Source organism: Lotus japonicus, chromosome 3 (genome assembly GCF_012489685.1).
Source record: "Lotus japonicus ecotype B-129 chromosome 3, LjGifu_v1.2".
Taxonomy (NCBI): domain Eukaryota; kingdom Viridiplantae; phylum Streptophyta; class Magnoliopsida; order Fabales; family Fabaceae; genus Lotus; species Lotus japonicus.
The window spans coordinates 74558276-74585381 of NC_080043.1; the positions used below are offsets into that span (position 1 = coordinate 74558276).

The 27106-nt window shown below is 36.9% G+C and overlaps 2 protein-coding genes across 3 annotated transcripts; both read right to left on the minus strand.

The window, feature by feature from the left end:
- Positions 1-643: 643 nt before the first annotated feature.
- LOC130745861 (protein MLN51 homolog) lies at positions 644-10073 on the minus strand. Of its 2 annotated transcripts, XM_057598265.1 has the most exons (12): positions 9306-10073; positions 9065-9170; positions 8469-8671; positions 7564-8378; positions 7149-7251; positions 6747-6860; positions 6562-6620; positions 6435-6480; positions 6153-6223; positions 5996-6072; positions 5305-5387; positions 4895-5220 (listed from the first exon to the last, which is right to left on the minus strand). In XM_057598265.1, exons 1-9 carry the CDS (start codon positions 9815-9817, stop codon positions 6196-6198), a joined length of 1986 nt encoding a protein of 661 aa, XP_057454248.1. In that variant the 5' UTR covers positions 9818-10073; the 3' UTR covers positions 4895-5220; positions 5305-5387; positions 5996-6072; positions 6153-6195. The 2 variants fall into 2 exon arrangements, with proteins under 2 accessions (XP_057454247.1, XP_057454248.1); XM_057598264.1 differs by lacking the exons at positions 6153-6223; positions 6435-6480; positions 6562-6620; ... (4 more) ...; positions 9065-9170; positions 9306-10073 and adding exons at positions 644-1036; positions 1556-1612; positions 1864-2089; positions 2186-2774 and having other exon boundaries at positions 3136-5220; positions 5996-6078.
- Positions 10074-12460: 2387 nt separating this feature from the next.
- LOC130745860 (coatomer subunit beta'-2-like) lies at positions 12461-23057 on the minus strand. Its single transcript, XM_057598263.1, has 24 exons — positions 22879-23057; positions 22610-22630; positions 22433-22494; positions 22293-22347; positions 20064-20100; positions 19620-19945; positions 19392-19523; positions 19143-19291; positions 18865-18933; positions 17978-18128; positions 17831-17896; positions 17129-17317; positions 16630-16770; positions 16472-16546; positions 16145-16321; positions 15901-15992; positions 15694-15810; positions 14998-15112; positions 14793-14864; positions 13829-14025; positions 13628-13721; positions 13327-13433; positions 13092-13221; positions 12461-12920 (listed from the first exon to the last, which is right to left on the minus strand). The coding sequence occupies exons 1-24, from the start codon at positions 22879-22881 to the stop codon at positions 12738-12740; spliced, it is 2760 nt and encodes a 919-aa protein (XP_057454246.1). The 5' UTR covers positions 22882-23057; the 3' UTR covers positions 12461-12737.
- Positions 23058-27106: the final 4049 nt, after the last annotated feature.

The following is a 27106-nucleotide window of genomic DNA, read 5'->3' on the forward strand; positions in this document are numbered from 1 at the left end:
AAAGTGAACCACCCTGAGCTTGATATGATTTGCGTATCTTTACCAGGGCCGGTCCCGACATTTTGGAGGCCCTAAGCAAATAATAAAATGGACCCCTAATAAGTTTTTTGAAAGAACATTATCTATTTAAATTGTAAATAGCATCAACAAATTCAAAAATATGTTACATATTTAAGAAATTTAGCAGATAATTCGTCGGTGTATCTTTAGTTCTTTACTGCAACTCCTCCGATGGCGTCTTTGCAAATCTCGACGAACTCAAACTCAGGGTATGATGTTGTGCAGCTGGGGGTGGTCGAAGGAGAGCCGGCCCAACACTAAATGAGGCCTAAAACGAACTTTAAAGTGAGACATTTTTATCTAACTTTTTTTATTTAACATATCTTATTTACAAAAATATGGGGTATTTTCTTTTTTATTTGAGGTCTTATTTACAAAAATATGAGGCCTTTTTTCACTTAGTAAAATTTACTTTTTTTAGAGGCCTAAAGCCCTTGCTTGGGTCGCTTGGCCCTTGGGCCGGCCCTGGGTCGAAGTGATAACTTATTTTACCTTCTAAAATAATTCATTCATTACTTTAAAGTTTACCTTCTAAAGAAATTTACAAATTTCTTTAAAGAGCAAGATCCAATGAAAATAGGATGTCTATCAATACTTGTTTCATAAACGAAATTCGGAATAATTTTTTTTATAAAGATATTCACAAAATTATGTGATTTTAATCCAATAAAAGAATAAGAGTATTGCAATTACATATTCAGTAAACCAAAAAAATCAAGTACTTATTCAGTTATTTGCTTCTCATACACCGGATAAGAACCTCTGCAAATTTCTCATACATGCGCTGCTTCAAGTACTTTCTCTGCACCTTCTTTCTTCCATTCATCCCCATTTGCTCTCTTGCTAATCGATTTTCAAGTAAAAACCTGAGATTTTGCGCAAGGACACGATTCCCTGGGCGTCCAATAGGGTGAAGAAGACCTGTCACATTATGCTCCACAATCTCTAGTGTTCCCCCAGCATCTGTTCCAAGTACCTACTCCATAAAATGGAACAGAAATGTCATTATTCATTTGTAACATTCAAGTAACTACGCACATAGAGACATAATGGTGAAGGGTTGGGTGGGATAAAGGGTGAAGGGTCCAGGGTTCGAATCCCTGAGGATGACTAATTTACTAATATTACTAACAACTAACATTTGTCTATTAAAAAAAACTGCGCACATAGAGACATAAAAAAATACTTTATCAAGTATCACACTATGTAGAGCCAAGTTAATAAAGATAAAGCTAAAAAGAGCTAAGTTAGTAAGTAATCTTCTTTTACAGAGTAGGAGGATCTAATGTTACATTTCTTAACTCAAATAAGTAACAATATTTCAAAGCATGAAACTAACAACACATGTATAGCATGTTTTGATCAACTTATCTTTTTTAATAATCAATTTTGCAACCTAGAAGTTACTTACATAAGCTTCTCCCCAATTGTAAGAATTTCCAAATATACACTAATTAGACAAGGTAAACCAAGAAAAGTAAGTTGGAAGTCATACCGGAAGACCAAATGCCATTGCTTCTATTGTCACCCGCCCAAACGTTTCTCCCAATCCCTGTTCACCATTTTGCAAATTAGGCATCTCAATTCTTAGTAAAGAAAAAGATCAACAGAGTAAATTTTAACAAATACATTATTTGTTCTACATAATTATATAATGTTAATAGTTAATCATTCAACAATAATTGAGAATCCTGATTTTTTGGCTCAACAGGTGGGGCATCTAAGCTTATGTACTCAATTCAATTTCTTCGCTTGCAAGGTACTTATATTCTACTACACTTGATAAATTACATTTTTTTTTACCTGAGAGTTTATGATATAAACATCTGCAGCAGAGTAAAGTGAGGCTACACGTGTTGTGGCTGGTGTCCACAAAACTTCCTTGGACAAGTTTGAATGCTGTTCTAAGAAACTTAGAAGACCTTTAACATAATCCACCTTGTTACTCTTAGATCCCACAGAACCAATTAGAATCTTGAGAGAATGTTCCATTGTTCCATTGTTGCGGGACAACACTACTTTCCTTGTTCTGTAAGCATAAGTATAAAATCAAGAGTGTAACTAATGAATAAAGTTACAACATTGCACAACTACTTAGACTTTTTTATTTTATTTTGCAAGTTACCCGTTAGTTGAATTCCTTGAGATATTGGTCAAAGCTACCCTGCTATCCTCCAACAATGGCAACAATTTTCTATTATGGTGTTTCCTAATCAGGGTAGATGAGTGTTCCTCAGCCTCTAATGATTTCTGCATTTTCTTATCATTTGGCAATGGTCCATGATATACTATTGAACTTGCTGATTCAAGAAGCAATAGCTGACCCTTCCCAGGGTTGATGCTACTCAGAGACAACACTAACATATCATTATCATTCAAGCCCATTTCTCTTCGAACTGAATCGCGCAACAACTTTCTCTTCTCATCCATCTTCTCAGCACTGAAGGATGAACCATTATGTGTAGAATGAATGCCAGCTACAAAAGCCAGTTCTTCATTAACAGATAATGGAACAACTGTGATTTGGGATCTCAATTCTATGATTTCTTCTGCACACCAGTTCTGCCATTGCTTAGATTGTGATTCAGAGAGAAAAACCAGCATCTTTACTCTGTGCAAGACATCCTTTGAACGATCAAAGTACTCTCGCCGGTTTTCCATAATCCACCAAACAACTTGACTTGCCCCAGAAGAAAAATGTTCAATATATTGTTCTGAAAACATACAAGACATTGTTGTTCTAGAGTTAGTGCATGCTAGAAAATCCTTCTATAATTGATTTTGAAGTCAAAGTCATTTATGAGAAGAAGCATATGTAACCACCGCTAAAACTAAATACTCAGCCCAATCGTCGGGCTGATACTACTTGTTAGAGGATGAGAGGGGAGCCTAAGAAGAGGGGAGAACTCCATAATGAGTTAGTGATCCGACAGCACGTCTTAAGACTCTTAACTCAAAGCTTTAAAGCAATGAGTATGTGAGTCTTCACACTTATATTGCTATTAATTACTCACACTTGAATTTCCAACATAAACTACAATAAAACACAAGGAAAATTTGACAATATGTTCTTACCAATCCATGAAGCACAGACAGCTGATCCAGCAATGACAAGATCTGCTTTCATTGCAGTTCTGAAGCTGCGATTCGCTTTGTCATCAATCACCTTGATCTGTCTCCTAACAAGCTCTTGCATCAAACCACCCTTTTTGCTAAGCACAACAGCTGAAACAGTTGCCCCACAACTCAATAGTTCACTTCCCAACTCCATCATTGAAAGTGGAGCTCCAGTCAGAGAAAGCTCATGAAACACCAACACAAACCTCCTCGACCGAACAAGGCGTGCAAATTCCCCGTTCCTGTCACAGGTTCCAAAACGCTTCTCAGGACCCCATTGCAGAATTCTATCCTCTGTTGAACCAAATGGACCAACAAGGAATCCATAGGTAGTATTCCTCAGAGGAATTTCTGACTCCTCTATACCACTGATCTCAACTTTCTGTCTTTGTTTACCTCTCAAACCACTCCTTGACCGTCTACTCCTCCTTTTTGAACCAGTTTTGTGTCGAGATGGAACACTATTTTCTTTCTTTGCCAGAGCCACAACCACTGTGTCACCAATCTCCACCATACTCTCCACAGTTTTATTATTAATGAAAGATAAGGACGTGTTTTGAGGAACCAAATCTTGATGCTGATTCTGTTCAAAATCACTTGACTTTCTTCCAAAGCCTGAAAATTCCTCTTCTTTATCACCATGAGCCCACTTGGACTGAACAAAGAACACAAGATAAGCCCAGAAGGTAATCAGAAGCAACCACCTTAGTAACAGGTTCCTCTTTCTACCAAACCACTTTACACCTCCTCTTCCTTCTCTTCTTGGTGAGAAGTTAGACTGTAGTCGCTGAAATGAAGGAGAATACTGTGGAGTTGATCTTCCAGATAATGAAGATTTCAAACTCTTACCTGACCTTGGTGAAAAATGTCTGGTTGAACTTGAATTTGCCTGAGCTTCTTCTCCTCTGTTGTTGCACTCTTCCATTAGTTTCTGTTTAGAAAACTATATCATCAAAGAAGTAGGCTTGAAAGTTGAACTTGAAACCCCACTTGTAAATTCTCTTCCTTTCTGGGACAAGATCATTTCTTCAACATCATTGTTTCTCTGTATCCTAGCACACTCATGAAAATTTAGCTTTGTCATGAGAGAAACATTGAAAGGAAAAACTGAAAAGAAAAGGACTCTGTTTTTGTTCTTGATGCATTTTTCTCAGCAATGATTGGATCCTTTTCTGATTCTCAGAATGAGCTACATGGTTCTTGTTCAACGCTTTCATGCTGTGCTGGTTCTCCAAGAACAGTGCTTTCAGGGTCAATGGTGATTCTTGAATTGGGTTCTTGACCACCCACCACTACAAGAGAGTTCAATAACAACAAAGGGTGAAAGAGAAAGACAGAACAGGACAGAGGAGGGTCCTAGTCAAACAGAAAACGGATTCACGTGCGACGCACGTGTTAGGTTGGGTAGGTCAACGAAAATACTCACATCACAGATTGCAACCACTTTCATCATGTAAGAATGTTGGTAGACTTTTCTTAATTTCTATTATTTATTCATTTTATTATATTTTGGTTGACTATTTTCATTAAGTAATATGTTATGATATTTAAAAACAATAAGATTCCATTTACTCGTTAAACATTCTCTTTCAAGTTTTAAGCAATGAAGTTTTCATTATTCAATCTGGGACATAGCAGAATGATTTGTGTTTGAATGATTCAAGCTCACCATAATTAAATGGAGTATTTACTTCAGGTAATTGATTTCATGAGAGGATTATTGAATTCTCTTTGATAATGCAGGAGAACTGTATCACGGTAGATACTACAGAAAATTAAACGATTCACTGACAAATAACAGAATTTGCTCATTTTCTACGAAAACGATGCATCAGAAGCTTATAGATAGTAGTAATCTTCTGAGCACCACAAGGTCAAACCAGATGAACCAGAAAACCATTTACATTAATAACTTTTTCACTGATGCAATCAGCTATGGCACATTAATATGGCCTTTTTTTTCCTTTCTATATCCATTCTTCTAGAGAAGCCTGCACATGTTTCTCACAAGCCTCGCTAAGAAAACAAAACCACAAGAGAAACCTGGAAAGAAAGCCAACAATTGTCAGTGTTATATAGATAAACCATAAGGGTGTTCCAATTAACTACACTCAAAATCATTCTTACCGCAAAAACTAAACAAGCAACTACCACCCGTCAATCTGTAATAACTTCTGAAATGGGGAACAGCATGAGCAGGCATCATATAACTGCAACAGGAAAGTGGGGAAGGGGGAGAAGAATGAAACAGATGTATGAGTCCAAGGAAAACCATCCTAATATTTGAGACCAAAAAGAGTATGCAAACCCTAAAAATTCAACAGGCAAGTTCTATCATTTCCAAAAACGATATATTAGCAGATATTTGTATCAAAAATTTCCAATCCCCAACTCAACTCATTTCCCATTAGGGAAACGTTGGTTCTATTGAATGGTGAATTTCAAGGATAAACTTTAGGAGGACTCCTCTCAATAAAAGAAAAGATAGACATTGTATACGATTGATGTCCCACATTGACCAGAGATGGCTAAATAAATCCTTACAAATGGTAGGGTAATCCTCACCTCTGAATTATTTTTGGGATAAGCTGAATTCTAAGGATATACATTCTAGAAGAATATAGGTTCAGAGTTACCTAAAGAGAAATACTAATTCTTACAGGTACAAAACACAAGAATCAATTTCAACTTAATTTGATTGGTGATTAGTTCCATTAGAAAAAGGCAACTCCTTCAATTATATTTCAGAAAGTGATATATACTGGAAACAAAAAATGACCGTGAGTTTCGCTTTCGCACTATATAGCAAGGCGCTTACCTAAAACATCTTCAAACTTATAGCAGCCCAGAGTGCTCCAGATCAAAAGCTGGAGAACAAAGGGCCTGGAGGAAGGCCTGCATAACAAAATTACCAAAAATAAAAAATCGGAATACCAAAAATAATATACCCCAATTCAATTCGGAAAATAACAAACCTTTATCTGCTTATTTCAAACAAGCTGCATCATATATAAAACTTTACTGACCAAAGTTCATCTCTGAGTATCTGCATAGACAATAACCAAAATTTATAGAAATTATATATCTAATACACAATCTGGCCAATAATAACCAAAATTTGCATCAGCTTCCCAATAAGCCTCTCAAATACCCCAAAGTAAAACATCAGTAAAAGCAGATCTGCAGAAGCAGTGCAATAAATACACAAACAAAATAACAATTGAACTATTAAATGAGGGTTTTGCAATCCAACTTGCCTTCGAGGCTTATTCTGCCGTTGTCCATACTCATCACTTACAAGCTCTACAGACAGATAAGTTACAAATGATAATGTTAGTATCTAAGAATGGGTAAACGATAATGGAAATGGAATATCAATTTTACCAGATTTCTGTGGTGGCTTCAATTCATTGTTAGCTTTATTAACATCATTATGTTCCTTGCTGCAAAGGTTCAATAACAAAACAAAATCAAGAACCAAGCCAAAGGCTACAGTAATATTGAAAAGGAAATGGTGATAAAATTATGATAATATGAAATACATGTCAATGCTATCAAACTTGACCAACCTTGAATTACCCATTGCAGAGGTCGGTCCAGATTGTCGAGTGTAAGCACCATCAACAGCAAGGTATGGGTATGAAGCCCCCAAAGCTCCTGCAGCGCCAGCCAAGACTGGTAACCTAAACCAGAGTAAGAAGTAATTATTATATTTCCAATATAAAGGGAAATAAGAGGAACACGAGTTTTTCTTTCTTAAAAAAGACTCATTAAATATTTGTGACGCGTGTTCACATGAAGCTCTCCAAAGTACTTGTATTATCATGATTTCATGTCATCAGTATTGACAGTTCTTTATAGAAAATGGGAGAGAAAGAGATTGCAACCATGACAAAGGCACTAAAGCAAGTCAATTGGCTAGTCCTCAAACATTATTCAACACTCGTAAACTAAGATATTTATATCTGTACCATGTCATTTCAGATTTTCCTGAACCAGCAACATATCCAGGGAATGCCATGCCAACAGCAGGAACTCCCATACCACCAGGATGCTGGCCCCCGAATTGCATCACTGCATCCCACCAAAGACAATTAAAATTAGAAAAATTCATTAACAAAATAAGAAAAATGAAATAAATAATTCTTGGTCTTGTTCTGAAAGGACTCTACAAAACACACACAAAAAGGGTGGTAACAAATCAGAGCCTTTAGGATGTCAAAGTACACATCTTAACGTTAAAGATATGATTACTTGATTTTCCACAGGAAAGTATTGTTACAGCCTCCAATCACTTCGGAATGAGAAAATTGCTTTCGAACATCAGAAGTTGTACTAGTAGATTAGATCCAAAATTACCAAAAAGTAAGCAATGTAGACACAAACCTGGCAAGAAGGTAGGAGTGGCTGGGAAGTTTGGATCTCTATGACTAACACCCCCATTTCCAGCAGCCCCCATTACCTGTGCCCCACCATAAACAAAAGAACCCTGTCCAGTACCCTGGGAACCTCCCTTTCCCTTCCCAATCATAGCCCCTTTTGTTTTACCTGATTCTGATGCTGAGTCCATATCTACTGAATCAAGTGAATTAAATGACGCAGATGTTTTCGGGGGAGATGAAGATTGAGACCTACTACTAGGTCGATGGCCCAACTGTTGGGCAGTAGCTTGCACAGATGTTGAGGACCTTCCTGGTGCATAACTTCTCTGAACAGACTGGAGTTGCCCTGGAGAAACTTTATTTACGTGATTATGTGAGGGTGCAGGCTGATAGTTCATCTGTATGGGGATTGCTACACCCCTCCCAGTCCCAGCAGCCATGGGAAGAGAAGCATGGAATGCATTGACTCCAGAAGATCCAGGTGGTGTTATATGCACATTGTTCGAAGGCTTTCCAACAGATGGCCTGGTGGACTTATCAATGTACACCTTGTCTATGTTGATGGAATCAACAAGATTCTTTCCCTGAAGCAATGCATTGTTCTTGCTATTGCTTCCAACTTGTGCATTTTTATTTTGTACCAAATTGATCTCTTTGTTGGAAGAGCCTGATGGGTAAAATGGCGGGGATGCATAATTCAAATTTGAAGCTGACGACACTTGTTTCCTAGCAGGCACAGGGTTAGATTCTGCATTGGAAGCGGATGTTGAAGTTCTCTCTGATCTAGCAGGTGCAGTTTTCTCAAAAGACTTCCCAGATCTTGTAAAACAAAACAATATTTATCAGAAAGTCTTGACACCACAGGTATGGTGAATCGAGCAAATTTTAAAAAATGCAATCTCTACTTACTGTTTATTATGCACTTGGGGAGCTGGACCACTGCTTCTATTGGTAGGATCGTACCTTCGGGGCCCTCTCCCTTTCACAACAACCTTAGGCACCTGATTTTGGCTACTGTCATTATATCCCCTCCTGTTTCCTCGAATATGTCCTCCACGATCACTGCCTCGGTTATTACCACGGCCTCCTCGATAATTAGAAGCTCCCCTCCTCTAAATTTTATAAAGAAAGCATAAGAGAAGATCTTCTCTAAAAAGAGGCAATTGAACTAAAATGAATGCTTTGTCATAAACCAATTGTCCCAAAAGCTTAAGCTATTGGGTAAAGGACACATGAACAATTATATTTCTACCACGCCCCTCACGCAAGAGCCCACTTGGGTTCGAACGGGGGACAATGCACATGCCTACCTACTATGTGCTGAAATCCAAATTCTTATTAGAAGAATTGGAGGCGACAAGGATCAAACTCTAGACCACTTAGTCATAGAGACTCGGGCACCATGCCAAGAACCAATTATCCCAACAGCTTAAGCTCTTGGGTAAAGGACACATGAATACTATATTTCTAACATGCTTGACCACACAGTAATTTAAAGACCATACCTCTTGGTAGTGCCTTTCCTGGAAAGTAATTTCCTCAAATTTATCATGTCCCCATTTCCTGTCATCTTTGGACTCCCACAGTCTCTTTCCACCACCATGTACCCGCCTGATAAAAGATGAAGCATTTTTACGACCAAGTCTAAAAAACTAAGTTAACCCAAGTCCACATAACACTTTAGGATATACTTGGTATGCAGTACAGAGAGTTTCCACTAGGTTATAATTGGCACAATGAAAATACCTGTTGCCGGCACCGGAATTGTCCCTGAAACGGTCATCGTGCATGTAAAAAGCTCCAGCAGTGGGCACAGCAAATGGTTCATTCTCCTTTTTCTCCTCTGTATCAACCTCAGCAGAATCTTCCAAAGGGGGTCCAATATCACCATCAGATTCCTTAGCCACAATCACTGAACCCTCAACCCCACTTGCTGCACCCAGCTCCTCATACACCTCTTGTTCAACTTCATCAAACACCACCACCTCCTCCTCCTCTTCATCTAATTCTTCTTCTTCTTCTTCAATTTCATCACCACCGTCATCATAGTCAGCAACACCGCCCTCGCCATCAGAATCATCATCAGAAAGAATCCCAACACGACGATCTTCTTCTTCTTCTTGTTCTTCCCTCTTATCTCTGCCTTCGCCTTCTTCATCATCACTAGCCTCACGCCTCCGCATTGACAGCGATCTCTTTGCCTCTTCCGGATCACTGTCGTACTCAACATCTTCTTGTTCTTCAACCGTGCTACCCATAGCAGCAACACCCACAGACAGAAATTGAATCCAACAGAAACCCTAAACTGGTGAAATTGAAAGGGGGATAGAGTTATTGCGCGGGTATTAGGATCCAAGTTCGTTGGTCTCTGAAAACCCTAAACTGGTGATTTATGAGTCACTCAGTGATGATCAGTATAACCGAACTGTTCTAGTTTTTTTTTTTTAGTTTATCATTTCAAGAGCCGATCCAATCTAGTTTATCACAGGATCCAATCATCCAATATAGTTTACTCATTTAAGCAAAGTTTATGTGAAACTTCAAAGAGCATAAAAATAAGGTGTGGAAATTTCTACAAACAACTAAATTTTATGATTAAAATAATATTATTTTTATTTCTTAACCCGGTGGGTACACCCATTGAGCATGCATATTTCAGTTTTCTGCGGTCGTTGATCTCCTACGTTTATGCAATCACAAAATTATGAGTTTATGATCATAAACTAAAGATAAGTCGACTCATATTTTTCACCAAAATCATTAAGTATAAATATCTTACAATTTTAAGGCATACACTATTTAGAGGTTGAATATCAGAATTCAAGTCCTAAAGGTCTTTCGATATCACACTAAATCTTCCTCATAGTAGACCCAATGGTAAAATGAAAGCAAACACACACCACAACTAAAAATATGTTCTAAGGTCTCATAGACCTACCTGCTACAAAAGTTGGAATAACCTTCAAAATTGGATTTTATTGAGGCTAGGGTTGAAGACGACCATGGCACACAAAGCTTCACACTTTGGTGAACACAACAAAAAAATCTTTAGCCTTTGGTGAACATGTTAATGGAGTTGGGGAAGTCCAAAGTACATTGAAGTTTCACACTTTTATTTTGAATTAGAACATGAAGGGACGTGGGCTGAAATTAATTTTACTTAATTAGTGCTCAAATTAATTTTTGTGGTTTTTAATGGAAGCGATTATGATTTTATTGAAATTTAAAAATGATCTATACATAGGGCACAAAGTGTATCATAAATGTTTTTTTTAACTCGTGTATCAGAAATGTTAGACAAGACATTAGGGGAAGTTGTTGGGGGCGAGGAAGAGGACGTCATTGTTTTTAGTGATGCTGAATTGTCAGAGGATGGTGTGGGAGAGTTTGACGGTGAGAATGAGAGAGTTTGGTAGGAGTGGTTGAGGGTGCTACTTCTCCTTGTCATCGATTTGAGTCGATTACAGAGTGAAGATGACTTACAATTTTTTCATCATCTTATGATGTCGTTGTAATTACATAACTGAAGACAATCAAGTTATTCATGAAAGCAAAAAAAAAAATGGGTAAGAATTTGAGCGATGACCGAGTTTCTTCCATAAAGGAAGTCTTCACTCTGTTCAACACCGATGGTGACGATAAGATCACTCCTTTTGAGCTCAGAATCCTCATGTGTTGTCTTGTTCCTTCTGAGCATGGAATCCTCAAATCCATTACTCCCGGACAGAACCTTACTGTCCCAATTTCCGTTGATTTCCCAATTTCCCCTGATTTATGTATTCCATGGCCAAACACATGAAGCCCGAACCCGTTGAGGTTGGGGAGGGAAGTGTGGAAGTCAACAAAGAAATCATTTGCATCGATGTCGATAGAAGAGGGAGTTGAGGCGCTGTAAAATTGGTGAGGACGATGTCTATGGCTAAATTGACAGTTGCATAGTTTTCGCTACCAAGTGCGTGTCTCGAAACCCAATTCCATAATGATGTAGTTTTGGTAAGATATTATTTTGTTACAGTCTAAGAAATGTTACTAACTCTGGGAGGATGCGATGACTTGCCGGAAAATTTGGTGGGGTGCATGTGAAGATTTCATCGAAAAAAGAGTGGTGGACGGTTGTTGCAGGTAGGGGTGGAAATAGGCCGAGCCGAGCCAAGCTTCGCGTGGCCTAGGCCTGGCCTGCATTATCTTTTCGTGGCCCAAGCCTGGCCTGTGGCCTATCAATAGGCCAAATTTTGTGGCTTGACCTAGCATTTTCTAAGGTCTGGCCTGGCCTACAAGCCTGCTTAAAAGCCTATTTAACAGACAATTTTATCAAAAGAATAGGCTGGCGGGCTAATAAGCTTTTTATATATCATTGCACTTTACTTTCTAATAAAAAAACATGTATCATTGCATTTCAAAAACTATATCTGTATCATTGAATATGTCTGGAACGTTTCTAATCTAGGTTAGGGTAGGGACTTGGGGTTTTCTTTTATACTAAACTATACATCAGTTTTAAAAAATCAAATAATATATTATTATATTATATTTATTTATATTATTAATAAAAATAATATATAAATAGGCCGGTCTGTTAGGCCAAATAGGCTTTTTTAATAGTTTGGGCCTGCCCTTTTTAGTTAAACAAGCTTTTAAAAAAGCCTAAACCTGACCTTTTTAATAAACGGGCCGAGCTGAGCCGAGCCTCTAACGAGCCAAGCCATAGGCCCCTAACGAGCCGCCTGGCCTATTTCCACCCCTATTTGCAGGTTGTGGGGTGGGGGTTCTAATATAATTCATCACAAACTTTGACCAAACTAGAACAAACAATTTTGTTTTTTAAAATGCTCACTAGACCAATATCTAAGAAATGATTGCTCAAGCAACAAAATGTCACAACACCCGAACACAGTTCGCCGTACAAAATTAAGAGGAAGTTCCTGAGATTTGGTCAATGATTCCTTACTGACAATGGAAGTAATTATAATTTCCTCTCTAATTCCCAAATATACAGCCTGGTTGTAGTATAGCTATGATACACAAAAATAAAACTAGAATTGGGGGACTCGGATGTAGTTGGAGTAATAACAGTAAAAAATTAAAATAGCTAATTATCAAAAAGGGAGTTAGAAATAGCACTTCAGAAACAATCACTAGAGACAAAATTTTGATTCACACATTCACGACTAATTGATTTTATGTTGATGGGTCCTCTTTATTATTGGCACTCCAATCTTCGTCAGCCTCATTACCATTAATGAGGACAGCACCATCAGTCGAATCAGCATCCACTACAACTCCCTCCTCTTGGCTGCCTTCCTCTCCATTTTGTTCCTCGTGTTCCTCGGTATGGTCCTCCTCTCCATTATGTTCAGCCAACTGAGACAAAATGACATAAAAACAACATAAAGCAACACTGCAACAGTCTAACACAAGTACTAACTATCCATTGGAGCTATAAATTTATTCCTTCCATAGCAGCAAAATAATACAATATCATTTAGTCATGAGAATATTTTGATAAATTTTATGTTTAGTTCTATGTTATACCTCATGACTAGATTCCCCATTCTCAAGAGGTTGTTCCCCTTCAATCTGCATGTTTCTGAAAGCTTCAACTAGGGTTACATGTGATTTACCAGCATGGTTGACATACTCCTCCGCAGGAGGGTAAACACCCCTATTATAGAAGACCAAAAGTAGTTAGTACAAACACTTTTTGGAGATGTTCAGTACATTACTCAAAACACAAATGATCGAAGAAAGTGTGCATTTCTCCACTGACCTTGTTTCTACAGATTTAGATTCAACAGCAAGAGCAACTTGCCAATCTTCGAACAAATTAGGATACTCCTCAGGATCAGCCAATGATTCAGCAGCCTTTGGATTAACCTGTGTGTATTAACAAATAAATATGAGAAATAACATTTTAAATTCTCATGCCATCTGTCAACATGATTGCAAGATCAATATGATAAGAATTCCCGGACAACGCAATATAATGGGAACGGAAATTCCTTACCCACAATATCATGTGCACAACATTCCATTGTAAGTAAATAATATATATCTCAATAACAAATTACCTTGTTGAGATCTTTTCTCCAAATTGCCACTATCTCTGAGACTTTGCTTGGGAGATAAGATCGAGCCATTAAAGCAGCCTCCGGAATCCGATTACTGCCAAATGCATAACTCAGTTACATCTAACAGTAGTCCATTCAACCCTCTCTCTCTCTCTCCGTGCCAGTGAGATAAATAAAAAGAGCAAAGTTCTATAAGATTACCTTTCTACCAACAGTTGAAGACAGTCTTCAAGTTTACCCAACATAAATAAGCAAAGGAATGCAACATTGTTCTTCCCTTGCTCTTTAGCAAGAGTTGCAAGTTTTGATAACCCTTCGGCATCTCCTAAAGAAGAATATAGCAGCAACAACCCACTCAAATCCATTGCATGTTTTAAGCATTCCTCAGCCATTTCTAACTGCAAGAACAGATAATAAAGTGAGCTGAACTAGAATGAGAGAGATAACCAACAATAATCAACATCAAGTGCCACCAGAATCATTACAGATTGTGACAAGTATAAAATAAATATTTGACATCCTAATCATGTATTAGAAATTTAGAATCAGCATCTAGAGCACAAGATATGTTAGGCAGTTTTGAAAGGGACAGAGTGGGAGTGATCCATAATAGACTGATCTAGAATGGGATTATGTAGAATGGTAAAAGAATCCCATTCTATTTTTTTTTAAGTTTTAATGAAGCAGTGGAAGGAGGCCTGCCACCATCGTTTGGAAGTCACAATGATGACTAATGGAGTGGATTAGAGATTTCACTTCCAAGAATAACCTTTTAATTATGTGGTTGAAGCAAAAGAAGAGTACAGTGTGTGTTAAAAAAAAGAAATATTCCATTTCAAACTACCCAATTTGGAGGTTATAAAAAATTGGGCATTTGGGAGGTTACAATATGATATGTTCCTTTTATCTTTACACTCTATCCATTCCATTCAAACATAACCCAAAGCATCTGAACACAAATTCCAAACAGCATAAACATTTATCTAAACTATCTTAATTTGGCACTAATTAAAACCACAGAATCCTCTTATTCGTGGCCATGCTCAGCGTCACATTAATAGGGCACTCACATAAAATAGGTTAGGACATTGATATCTAGGAATATAATACAACCAGTATTACAGAAATCACCAAAAACGAAGATTCATTTGGCAGAGACAAAAACCTTTCCAGAAGACATGGCTAATTCTCCCAACTGCTTCCATTTAGGCTCACTCTGCACTTCTGTCGCAATACCCTGCAAAAAGAGAGGATTCATAACTCACAATATGAACTAACAAGACAAACTCATTGAAAGGAAAGAAAGAAAACACTAGACACCCAAGGTATGAAAAGTTTGCAAGTAATATCTCCTTTACGTATGAACTTACCTTTGCAACTTCTAATTTCCCAAGCTGCATGGCTAGATCGAACCTGTAGTCAGGGTCAGTAGCTACTTCAAGAGCATCCTCTATCATCCCTCTCGATTCCAGGAAACGAGCCACACTGCCATAAAAAGTATATAAATGCAATTAAAGCCATGGCATCTAAACATCAAACTTCGAAACTTAAGTCCAAGTAAACACCAGATACTGATAGAACAATATTCTAAATAAAAGAGACAAGTTAAAAATGTACTTTACATAAAAACAAGTATATACACAGATTATACATTAATGTCGTAAAAGAATACCGGGTTATGATATAGAAGGAGTAAGCAGACTGGATAGAGTCCAGAATGACATATCAAATGGGCAAGAAGCAAAGTGTTGTAAACAATTTATGACCATATAAGTGTCAAAAGATTCTGCGGTCAACAAAACCACAGAAGATCGACTTTCATTTCTAAGCAGGCTAACATTTCTACTCAGGGAAACAGACCAAAACTTTCCTTGCAAAAAGATAGAAAGGGCAAGATTATTATCTACATACACTTTTTTTTCCTTTTTTTTGGTTAGTGCAACTACATGGTTTTATAAAGCATAACCCTGTTATAAAAAAGTATTTCTTCAAATAAATCAAACATAATTTCCAAATAATGAAAGGAAAGGTCTTTCTGTAACAAAGTAACCAAAAGTAACAACTACCTGTTCTGATGCTCTTTTGGAATAGAAGGTAGAATTTCATTGGCCCTTTCCAAATCACCACGCATCACAAGAGTCTTGTACTCAATCAAGCTTAAAAGCAATGTGTATCCGATAACGCTGAAAAAAAAAAGCAACCAACAAAGAGGAAAGTAATCAAGACTACTGCATTGAGAGATTTTGAGTAAGGCAAATAATTGATCCACTTACTTGAACTCTTTATCTATAAGGTAGACCCTACTTTGGCTGGCAAGATATCCCAACAAGTACATAGGACGGTCCAAATGAAACATTGTAGTTACCTATATTCATAATGTTATGCATCAACAGGCTTCATAAGATACTTTTAGTCAACAAGTCATTCAAATAAAAGAAGTAAAATCACAATGATTACAAACGGTTCAATAAATAAAATGGGAGTCATTTTGAAGCTAAATGAGAAAAGAGTCAATACCTCACCACCAACACAGTAATTAAGCCTCCAAGAAGAATTGCTGTAGATAAAACAATCACCAACCCAGATACCCGTCCTGACACGTTCACTCATTTCATGAAGGAGCTCAAAGGCATCTTCAACACCTTGCTCATCTACTGGGTTTCCACTATCTAAATATGATGCAACAACATCACGCTGCAACAGTGGAAGTGAGAATGTTTACAGAGCTTCACCAGTAAAGTGCCACCAAACCAAATATTCACTTAACTGAAAACTTAGGGAAAATATAATGCACTACATAGAAAGCATATAACTGTAAGAGAAGGATTATGTCAGAATCCTCACATTGTACTTCAGGATGTAGAATGATGAATCACTAGCAATCGCAACAAGATCACCACTATCAGCCCAGTAGAGGTTCTGACACAAGGAAAATAAGAAAATTAACAAGGATAGAGAAGGGAAAAAATGAAAACCAGATGTCACTTCATGAATGCACTCACTTTCACGTTCACATCAATACGACGAATCAACCTGCATTCAGCCCAATCATAAAAGCAGATGAAATCATTTGAGCACATAGCCAATACAGTGCCACCAAATATTCTTTCGGCTGAAAACGTTGGTCGGATACTCTTCTTTTCCTGAAATACAGAAAATCTCAACTTCAATTAAAATTTTCCTAGAGAAAACTATTTGATTTAGCAGACAGCTCAAGCAATGAGAGAATTTTACTTTTCAGAAAAAAAGTCAGGTTTTAACATTATGGATAAAAAAAATTGAAAGTCTTGTTAGCAGCACTGGATTGGAATCTAAAAAATTGAGGCAAATTTATTGCCAACATAGTTTTATTAGGCGGTCCTTGTCATTAACAGTAAATCAATGGAAAGACGCATTTTGCTTGCCCGTTAAAGAAATATTAAGAATTTGTTGGTCACCATCACTCTCATCTACAGCCAAATCATAAAATGAAAAAGCAATTCAAAATAAAGTTTAAGTAACCTGGAAATTTTTGCTGAAAATTTTAATCTTGGACGTGCTTTCTCTTACAGCATACTCTCCATCGGAAGACCAAACAATTTCCAGTGCTGAACCAAATGACCTATTTCTCCACGCCAAAGCAGTGTATATAATATATTCACCATCCCCACAAACAACAACAAACCTTCCATTTGGATTGTGCCTTAAACTCTGGATATAAAACAGCAAATCTCCAGTCAATCATCAGCCAACATACATGAAAAAACAAACTACAGTGGTATTTGACTAAGGAATGTATTATTATTTAAAAGCTCATTTATTTGAGTATGGAATGAAGAGTACACAATAGTTCTCTCAGATACCAACTCATTCTTGTCATTGACTTTTGACTGCAAATGACTAACATTAAACAATAAAACCTATATTTATTTGAACAGATACTCATCTGTACAGGAACTGAGGAGAACGAGCAAGAAGATAATGAACAAATCAATCCTATAAATAAAGAGGCTTTTGCATAAAATATAAAAAAACAAAAACCAAAAATTCAGCCCGGGTTCAACAAAAATGTTATGTCTACCAAAATGTCCAATTTGCTGAAAAAATGTAAATATGCTTGTTTCGTAAAATCTGTCGAGTGTTGCATAATGTGAGCATAAATACAAAAAAGAGAAGGAATGCAAAAATAGCATCATATTATTGAGAAAAATGTTGTTTACTCACTTGTGGATAGAGATCACAGGTGCCCAACTCCTTAACAGCCAAAGGCAGCCTTTCTCCATCAGCAATCTAAAAACGGTGGTACATGTGTGCGTCACTACCAATTGCACGCATAATATGCAGCAAAAAAGGGTAAAAAATTAGCCATACCTCCACATCGGCTCCTACACTCCTTATATTGACAGTTTGAATTTCATTGTGCTTAGCCCAAATTATTTTTCCACTGTTGTCCATGCTGGCTACAGGTTCTTCTCGGCCAAGTTTGACCATAATAGTTCCTTCGTCATAGCCAATCACAACCCTGCAAAGAAAGATGTTTTGGTAAAGTTGATCATAATGGAGGATTTAAAGAGACTGATTTTTCAAGAGAAGAAAAAACACGAGAGGCCCAGCATCTCTGACCAGATTAAGGGTCTGTTTGTTATAGAAGAGAAGTGAGAGAGAAAGAGATGCGAGAGAGAGAGAGAGAGATGTGAGAGAGATAGAAATACCAAGTGTGTTTGGTATGAATCTTCTACAGCAGAGAGAGACTGCAGAGAGAGAGTTTGGTAGCTTTTTGCAGTCTCTTCATTCTGAAGAGAAATTAATAAAGTTGCTGCAACTTTATTTCACTCCTTGTTTTACCCTTAAAGTTATCACTATCACTATTTTTTATTATATATGTTAAGATAAAAATGAATTTTTGCACAAAATATAACTTTACACGTCATTCTTTCTCTTCTTTTATCTCTATCATACCAAACAACCTACAAAATCTATTCTATTTCTCACATCTTTCTCTCTACTCATCTTCTCTCTTCTCTCTTTCTCCCCTAAACCAAACAGGGCATAAAAGCAAACAAGATCACGTGAAACATAAGGAGAAAAGGAGAAATAAGGTTTTTAGCCGGTAATCTAATCAGATATGAACACTTCATTATAGAGGCAATACTTGATCCTACTGTCCCCCTAAACATGATTAATGGGCCCAAGTATGAGACTCAGAAATCAGAATTACTTGCAAGTATTTATCTAAAGAAGAAAAAAGAAAAACTAACCGACGTGAACCCTTCAGGTATCCAATGGTCCAAACTCTTTCAAGACCATAGTTCAATGTGTTTTCAAGCCTGCAAATAGATCAAACCACCGTAAACTTTTAACATGCCTAGAATATTTAAATAAAATCAGACTAATTTTAGTAAAATCTAAAGAAAGCTTACTGCTTACCGTAGAAAAAAAAAGTAATAATAAATTTGCAGAGCAATTAAAGTGTTGTTAAGAAAAAGATAAAGCTCACAAGTCACAACTCAGTATTCTATGCAGAGCATTAAATTACCTATAAGTTGTCGAATGCCAAATGCGCACTGTGCCATCTTCAGCGCCCGTAATGATTATAGGAAGTTCAGGGTGAAAGCACACAGCAGATACATTGTGTGTGTGGCCTTCTAGAGTCTGGACACAACTTTTGGTCTGATAATCCCATACCTGTTTCATAGGGTTTACTGGTGTAATTATTCCTACCCATATACACAGGCAAAGAAATTAAAGGGCAGATGAAGAGTAAATAAAAAAATAAAAAACAAACCTTGGCAGTTTGATCATCAGAACCAGTAATTAGATAAGGTTTGTCACCACCTGTAAAGTAGTCAACACAATTCACTCCCTTTTGATGGGCATCCAACGTAAAATTAGGGTCAGGAGAGCCAAGATTCCAAATCTGAAAGCGAAGGACATCAACGCATTATATTATATCATAGGTCATGGAAAAAATGAGAAAATACAAGAAAAACTGAGACAAAGAAAAGGTGCATACCTTTATGGTGCGATCAAGAGATGCACTGGCAAAGGTGTTTGTGTCTTTAGGGTTAAATGTCACTTGCATGACATAATGTGAATGCCCCTCAAATATCTGGGTACAGATCCAGCCCTTTTCCCAATCCCAAAGCTTAATGAGCATATCATCAGATGATGACAGCACATAAGGAAGAGTAGGATGGACTGCCACACACCTGATGTAATCTGTATGGGCCTCAAATACTTTAACTTTATCCATTGTGTTGTAATTATATACACGAATAAACATATCATCTGCTCCAGCAACAACCCACTGCTTGCGTGCAATAAACTTGGCTGACCTAACTGCAAAATCATGACATATATAAGTGACCTACGAAAAATACAAAGAAAAAATGGCTTCAAGCAAATGAATCAAGAGGCAGATATATAAACAGTGAAACAGACTGAAAAGTTCACGTACCTGGTAACTCAGTAACCTCAAAAGACTTGGCCATGGTCTGAAACAGAATCAAAGAAATTAAAGTTAATTGCAACACCAAAACAGGAGAGTCTGGTAATAAATTTAAACATTCCGCAGTAGAGTTAAAAGCAGTCTTTTAAGACCAATCTATGAATACATAAAATGAAGATCAGTCAATTAAATTATAAATGGTAATAGAGACACCATGAAGTTATGATAGAGCAAACAAGAAGAGTTTGCCTCACTGAATAAAGTAGAACCGGAATAACAAGCAGAATCTACAGATCTAGGCACAAGAGTAAAATTCTTCCAAGTAAATGAAGGTATTTTTTTTTGGGTGCACAAGAGGGTCAAATAGCACCCAGAGACAAAGTTATATTAAATCTACAAAAGCCCACACTTCATCAAACTAAAAAAATATGCCTTAAACAGCTCAACAAACAAAGTTTAATGTCATAATAAATTTTAAATAAATATTTATACGGATGGAATTTGATATAAACACTCAGCCCAAATAGGGAACTTTTAAACTATCGATTTCTGTCAAATAGGAATTACTACTAGTCTACAACATTTTGGTGGGAACTTGTCATTTGGCATCAACTAAATAATTGGTTTCATGAAACACTATTACACAATTCACTCTCTTTTTTATGCGTCGGGGGAGGTCGGAGGATCTTAGGATCCAGACTGGATAACTCTACCCTAAAAGCTATCTTAAGGGTAAGGATTGCCCTACCATTCATAAGGATTATTTGTCTATGTCTAGCCAATGTGGAACCTATAACACACCCCTTCATGTAGGGCTGGATTGTGAAGTTGCAGGATTGGACATCTGCAAGTGGCCCAATAATAGATCTAGCCCTAGGATAGATTCTTATACCATCTTAGAATTCAGACTTAGGCCTAACTCTACCTCAAAAGCTAGTTTAGGGGGTGAGGAACTGAGGATTGCCCTACCCATCATGAAGACTTATTTGGCCATATCTCTAGTCAATATAGGACCTTGAATAGGGATGATAAGTTAAAGTGGAACCAAATCGGTCTTGTTGGGATTTGAACCCAATCTCAAACAGATCCCAAAGGAACTTGGTGAGTTTACCAGGGTATAAATCTCTCATACAACTACCCAACATTACTATATATAGACTATAACTGACCTAACTAAGGAAATAAAATCAGTACAAATTAGATACAAATCATATATATCCTAATTACAGAAATTATGAAATCATGTTTCTACTAATTTTGGTAACTGTATCCCACAACACAACTAAATCAATTTTAAAGTATAAAATGCTAGCCACAGTAATCCCCAACTCATCTTTAACACAAAAGATCATTAGAGGAGCCAATCTATTCACTTAGTGTTTCTTTTAAAATGCCATTCGTTATAGGATGACTAGTGAGTAGTGACTACATAGTTACTAGAAATTTGTTTGTTGATCCTGTTCAAAAATTGCTGCATGTATTGAGCCAAAGGTCTTCCTCCTAACTTCATACAGATGGAAATTATTTACATATAATCACAATTTATAAGTTTGAAAGGACCAGATATTTCTATCAAGGGAAATGTTAAATTTATCTTGAAGCTTAGACATATGTAAGGCTATATAAACAAGGCTCCGTTTGGAAGAGCTTATTTGAGCTTATCTTATAACATAAATGCTTATGCAAGTGTCTTGGAGAGCTTATGTAAATAGCTTATGTTCTACCAAGAAGCTGTTTTGAGCTTATTTTCACAAGTTGTTCATATTAGCTTATGAATAAGAGCTTATGTTTATGCATAACCTATTTTCAGCTTATTTCATTAAGTTTCTCAAATTAGCTTACGAATAAGCGCTTATGTGATAAACGCTTATTACCATAAGCGCTCAATTAAGCTCTTTACCCAAACGCACCCTAATTATATTTTAGCAGAACACCAACAACTTGAACAATGCTCTCGAGTAATATAGGTAAACACTACTACACTAGTTCTTTTTTCATAAAAGAAAGAGAATAAAGCAACTGATTAAGATTTGAACGGAGCCATCATAAATAGCCCCATTATTTTCTAAATCGTCAGCTCATTGTATATAAGCACTACTATGCAAAACGAGTATACTTTGGATATCAGTCAACAAAAAACCCGCTAGCATATAGGAATTTCACCATTTCATTTACCAGTTCTGTCCCTTAAATATGCTCTAACAATATACATCATCTGAATTACAAAAATTGACATACCTGAGTTTGATAGTTCCAAATACAGACAGTTCCGGAGTATAAACTTGCTAGAATCCTACATTAAACCCGGTTTAAAATTCAGCTTCATATTATAAAATAATTCTATATACGAAATCAAACAATACAGGACAAAGCAGTACCATGGTTCTGTTGGATGTAGATCCACAGACTTCACTCTTTCTGATCTTTGCGCAAGCTTTCGCTGATCAAATTTACACAACAAGTCAGTTTAAGCAGTGAAATCCAATCAAGCACTTCTCAGCAACTAAACACAAATAATTCTGAAATCAAAAGTCAAGAGAAGAGAACAGTAGTACCTTGATTTCGAGTCTGAGAGGCTGTAAAATCAAGCAACAAATGAACAAACAAACAAACAAAAACGAGTCAGTGCACAAATTCCACAATAGATCCCATTTGAAATGAAACCGCATGAATTAACAAACAACAAAGCAAAATCAGGAGGCTAGAGTTTCAAGTTAGAGATATAGAATTCGAATAGTGACGAGCGTGATGAGAAAACAGCGAATCGAAGTGAGATGGGTACAGATCTACGGTTGCGAGAGAAGAGATTGAAACGGAAGCTCACCATTTCTGTAGATTGAAGAAGGAAGTGGTTAGGTTTTGGTGAGGAAACTCGTCGTCGGAGATCGGGTGGTGAATTCGGAGAAGGAAGGAGATCGAGGTTAGAGAGAGAGGGGGAGAGAGAGCGAACGAGGTTTGCAGAGCAGAGTGGGAATATGATAATCGATCAATAATGTTACTTACACACCTCTCATTTGAGGTGGAAGAGGTGTAATGAAGAGAGAGATAGGAAGAAAAGAAAAAGTAAGAGAGAGAAAATATGAGATATAATAGATGATAGAGTAAAGTACACGCACCCCCTCAAGGTTTGTTAGAATTACACTCCACCCCATTCTTATCTAAAATCTACACTCCACCCCATTTTATATAGAGGCAAATTTAGTGACGAAAAATATTTTTCATTAATAATTAGTTATTATTTAAATTGTTAATCAATAATTTCAAAAAATATTTTTAATATATTCCAATAAATTTAAAATGGAAAACATCACAGTCCTCCCCATTCTCTCAATCGCGTTCTTCCTCCTTAAATTCACAATGCAAATTTTGCAATAGCACACCTGACCGGTTTACAAACCATATCTCGAACATAATGAAACATGCTTGTGTTTTCATATTTGATATTAATTCAATTTTAATCAAAATAATCTATTTATACCTCCAATTTTCAAAATTGGATTGTAGACCCAAAAAGTAACACAAATAGGTGAAGAAAATAGAGAAACAAAATTAAAAAATATGAAGTGGATCGGAGGTTATTAGAACCCAACGATGCGGTGAAGCACCGTTTTTAACAAAATCCAACATCTTAAACCAACAGAGCGTTCACTCACAACTTAAAGGGGTGAAGTTCACAAGAAGTAGTTGAACAAGTGGGCTTTGAGGATGTGCGATTCACGTTCTGGGGTTCAAGTCGCAACAAAACTTTGAGGCATGGTGGTGCCATGGGGTTTCACATTCTGGGACGGTGGTCGCCGTGTTAAAGAGAGCAAAGGCTTGGTGGTGATCGTTTGTGGTGAGAAATATGATTTGGAGATAGATGGGACGTGGACTTAACAGACAGAGTTGATGGTTTTTTAAAATTTAATTCAGTAAAATTATTTTCATAAATTAATGTATGATAGTGTATATGCATTAAATTTATTTAAATTTTCACTAATTAGTAATTATTTTTTAGTAGTGACGAATTTGTTTTCGTCACTAAATTTTGCCTTTATAAAAAATGGGGTGGAGTGTAGATTTTAAAAAGAAATGGGGTGGTGTGTCATTCTTGCAAACCTTGAGAGGGGTGAGTGTATTTTACTCTAGATGATAAGATGAGAGAGATAGAAACAAAAAGAAGTGGAAATGAAGTGTTTAAAAAATGAGGTGTGTATATATCATTACTCGATAATCGATGGGGAAGAAAGAGGGAGTTGAGTGGTGCTTTGCAGTTAAGGCACGGATTTACGAGAATGCCACTGGGAGGGAGGGCACTGACCTATGCTATGTGGATAGTGAAAATCTAATCAGGCGTATTTGTTACGGCTTGCAAATTAGGACAGCAAGCTCTATGGAGTATGGAGGCAAAGGTGGCAGTGACGTGTTCTCCTCGGTGGTTACCTGGGCTGGGGCTGCCTTGCCTTATCACAATCGATAGTCATGATAATATTTTATCGCGCTCACAATTAACGCACTAAGTGGTAGAAAGTTGGCAAATGAATTTTTTCCGTTATTAACTAAATGGCAAAGATTAAAAGATTTATCTTTGATTGTTAGAATTGATTTTTCATTCTCATTATAATATTTTGGATGTATTGATTCTTTTTTTTTTGGTACATTTCTTAAAGAAAAGACTGGGGCTTGGACTATGACCTTAAGGTGATGATGCCCATTGCATCTGCCAACAACATAATGTTGATTCCCTCAATCGGGTTATCAATGGCCACGAGAGCTTCATCATGCACGCACAATGTTTAGTTAGGAAATTCGCACAAGTATTACCTTTCTCTTAAAGTGTGGTGCAACATCACATTTCAAGCACAACCCAAGAGCTCTTTAATATCTCAAACAAGGAAGGCGCAAGCATGTATAGGGGAAGAAGTAGACTTCACCAGCGAAACAACATCCAAGGAGTCATATTGTCAATCCACCACCCGAAAACCACGATGCCAAGCTAGAGACAAACCATGAAAAATGGTGAGTAACTCCATATGAGGACTATGAGCCATGAAGAGCCCCAAAAAAGCCACACATCCACTTGCTCAAACTATCCTTGAAACAGTCCCCCCAAAAACCACCTCTGCTAGGATTTCCTCTCACACTTCTATGAACATTCAACACCACACTATTCAACAAATTAAGCACTCATTGGACCATTCTCAAAGAAGGTGTAGAGTGTTGAGGACCAACAAAACAATGATTAATATTCGGGTGAAGCTTGCTTCTTCCCCTCGACATGCCTACACCTCCCTTGTTTAGGATATTAAGGAGCTCTGAGGTCGTGCTTGGAATGTGATGTTGCACCACACTCTGGGACAATATTGGAGGAGTGAACATGGATTCTTACCCACTATTACAAATCGTGTAGTTCGCGGAGGGGACCAAACCACACCGGAACCGATGTTTCACTTTTACCGTAGTCAAAGTTACTACCAAAATCAATTATATCAACGGTTAATTATGGCAACATTGATCTAAACCTTCAACGCCACTTCTCAGCCTTTACGTCCACAAGGAACAACGTGACCGACTTTTTACCCTCTCCAGTGCAGTAAATTCACCTATCCCAAACCATGTTGAGGGGGCTAACAATGCTGACCTCAAAGGAAGGGTTAAGATGCTTGAACTGGACAACGGGGTGGTGGAAAAGTGTCTTATCATTTGTTGAAGGAATAACCATAGTTTCTCGAACCGAATAAAAACATAAACATTGTCATCATCATGTGTAACCTCTCTTACCAGCTTGTTCTGTCCTTTGGGGATTGACTGGCTGCCAAAAGAATTTGCCAGGCATTTACCATGCACGCTGTATGTCGGTGGTTAAATGGCTCTTTGCTTATTGTACAAGATATAACCTAACTATGAAAGTGTTATAAAAACATATTAAAGTAGGGTCTTTGACCCTCCAAAATATCAACAAAAAAACATATTAAAGTAAAACAAAATTATAAATCAATGATTTTTTTGAGTCACAGTCAATTTTTTTTTTTACTAAATCTATAAATAGACGCATTTGCGTTTAGAAAAACTATAAATCTGAAAGTCCAACTTGGGTTTTAACCCAGCTGGGCAGTAATGGGCCTGGCCACGATAACATATTTGGAAGAACCAAGTTAGACCAAAAATTCAATGGAAGGCCATGATGGAATTATCCTTTTAGTTATAACATGTCTCTTATTGAATTATTACGTTATGATTTAGTATTGCAGTTGACCAAAAACAGATACAGTATTGCAAAATTGCTCTATTAATATTTGTTACTCTTGTTCTGCTAATCCAAGTGCCTTAAGGCTTTAATAGAATCTTCTATGAAAAAAAATTGAAAGACCATTGTCAGCACAAACAAAAAGCAGATGAGGAAGAATATCTTGCAGCCAGAAAAACAAAATGATGAATCCAAACACATCCAACCAACAAATTGCTGATGCAAAGAGCTATAATTCATTCACAATGCCACTTCACTTTCACCTTCATTTCCATTTCTCTTTTTCTCTTCTCTTTCAATCATATCACTCATCACATCTTACTTTCCCTCTCTTCTGTTCTCTCCACTTCATTTCTACTTAAATGAGTGTAAATGAAACTTAATTTTGGTGCAACCTACAAGTGTGTTGGTATTCTAATGAAAAATATATACGAGTTGCCTATTCTCATCGACAATTCTCCACTATTTTCCCGTTATTGACAAGCAAGTGTAGAAAGATATTGCTCAAGCATGTAAAATAATACTTCTAAAAGTAACTAAGAAAGAGGCTGAGCAAGCCTTGAATCACACCACGAGCAAATAATCCCTAGCTTGCCCTGAAACTAAATCATGTGAAAGATTATTAATGCATTGTGTCCTATCAATCTCAGATTCCTCGTTGTGGATTAGATAAGTTCTTTAACATGTTTAAAATTGCCATCCCTAAGTAAAGACTATGAAAAGAAAATATGCATTTGTCATGAAAAAAAAATATTAGAAAGGAAATGCCAAGAGAGAGAAAATAAACCCTGAGAATACAAACTTGATCCATATCAATAAAACGAAG

Excerpts from the sequence above, each read along its gene's own strand:
- LOC130745861 (XM_057598264.1), bottom strand. The coding sequence starts at position 4,102 with ATGGAAGAGTGCAACAACAGAGGAGAAGAAGCTCAGGCAAATTCAAGT. Across the intron at positions 2,090-2,185 it reads TCAAGGAATTCAACTAACGG|AACAAGGAAAGTAGTGTTGT; the intron begins GTAACTTGCAAA and ends TTATGCTTACAG. Across the intron at positions 1,613-1,863 it reads TTTATATCATAAACTCTCAG|GGATTGGGAGAAACGTTTGG; the intron begins GTAAAAAAAAAT and ends AATGGTGAACAG.
- LOC130745860 (XM_057598263.1), bottom strand. Across the intron at positions 19,292-19,391 it reads CTGATGATCAAACTGCCAAG|GTATGGGATTATCAGACCAA; the intron begins GTTTGTTTTTTA and ends CCTATGAAACAG. Across the intron at positions 16,771-17,128 it reads TTTTCAGCAAAAATTTCCAG|GAAAAGAAGAGTATCCGACC; the intron begins GTTACTTAAACT and ends TCTGTATTTCAG.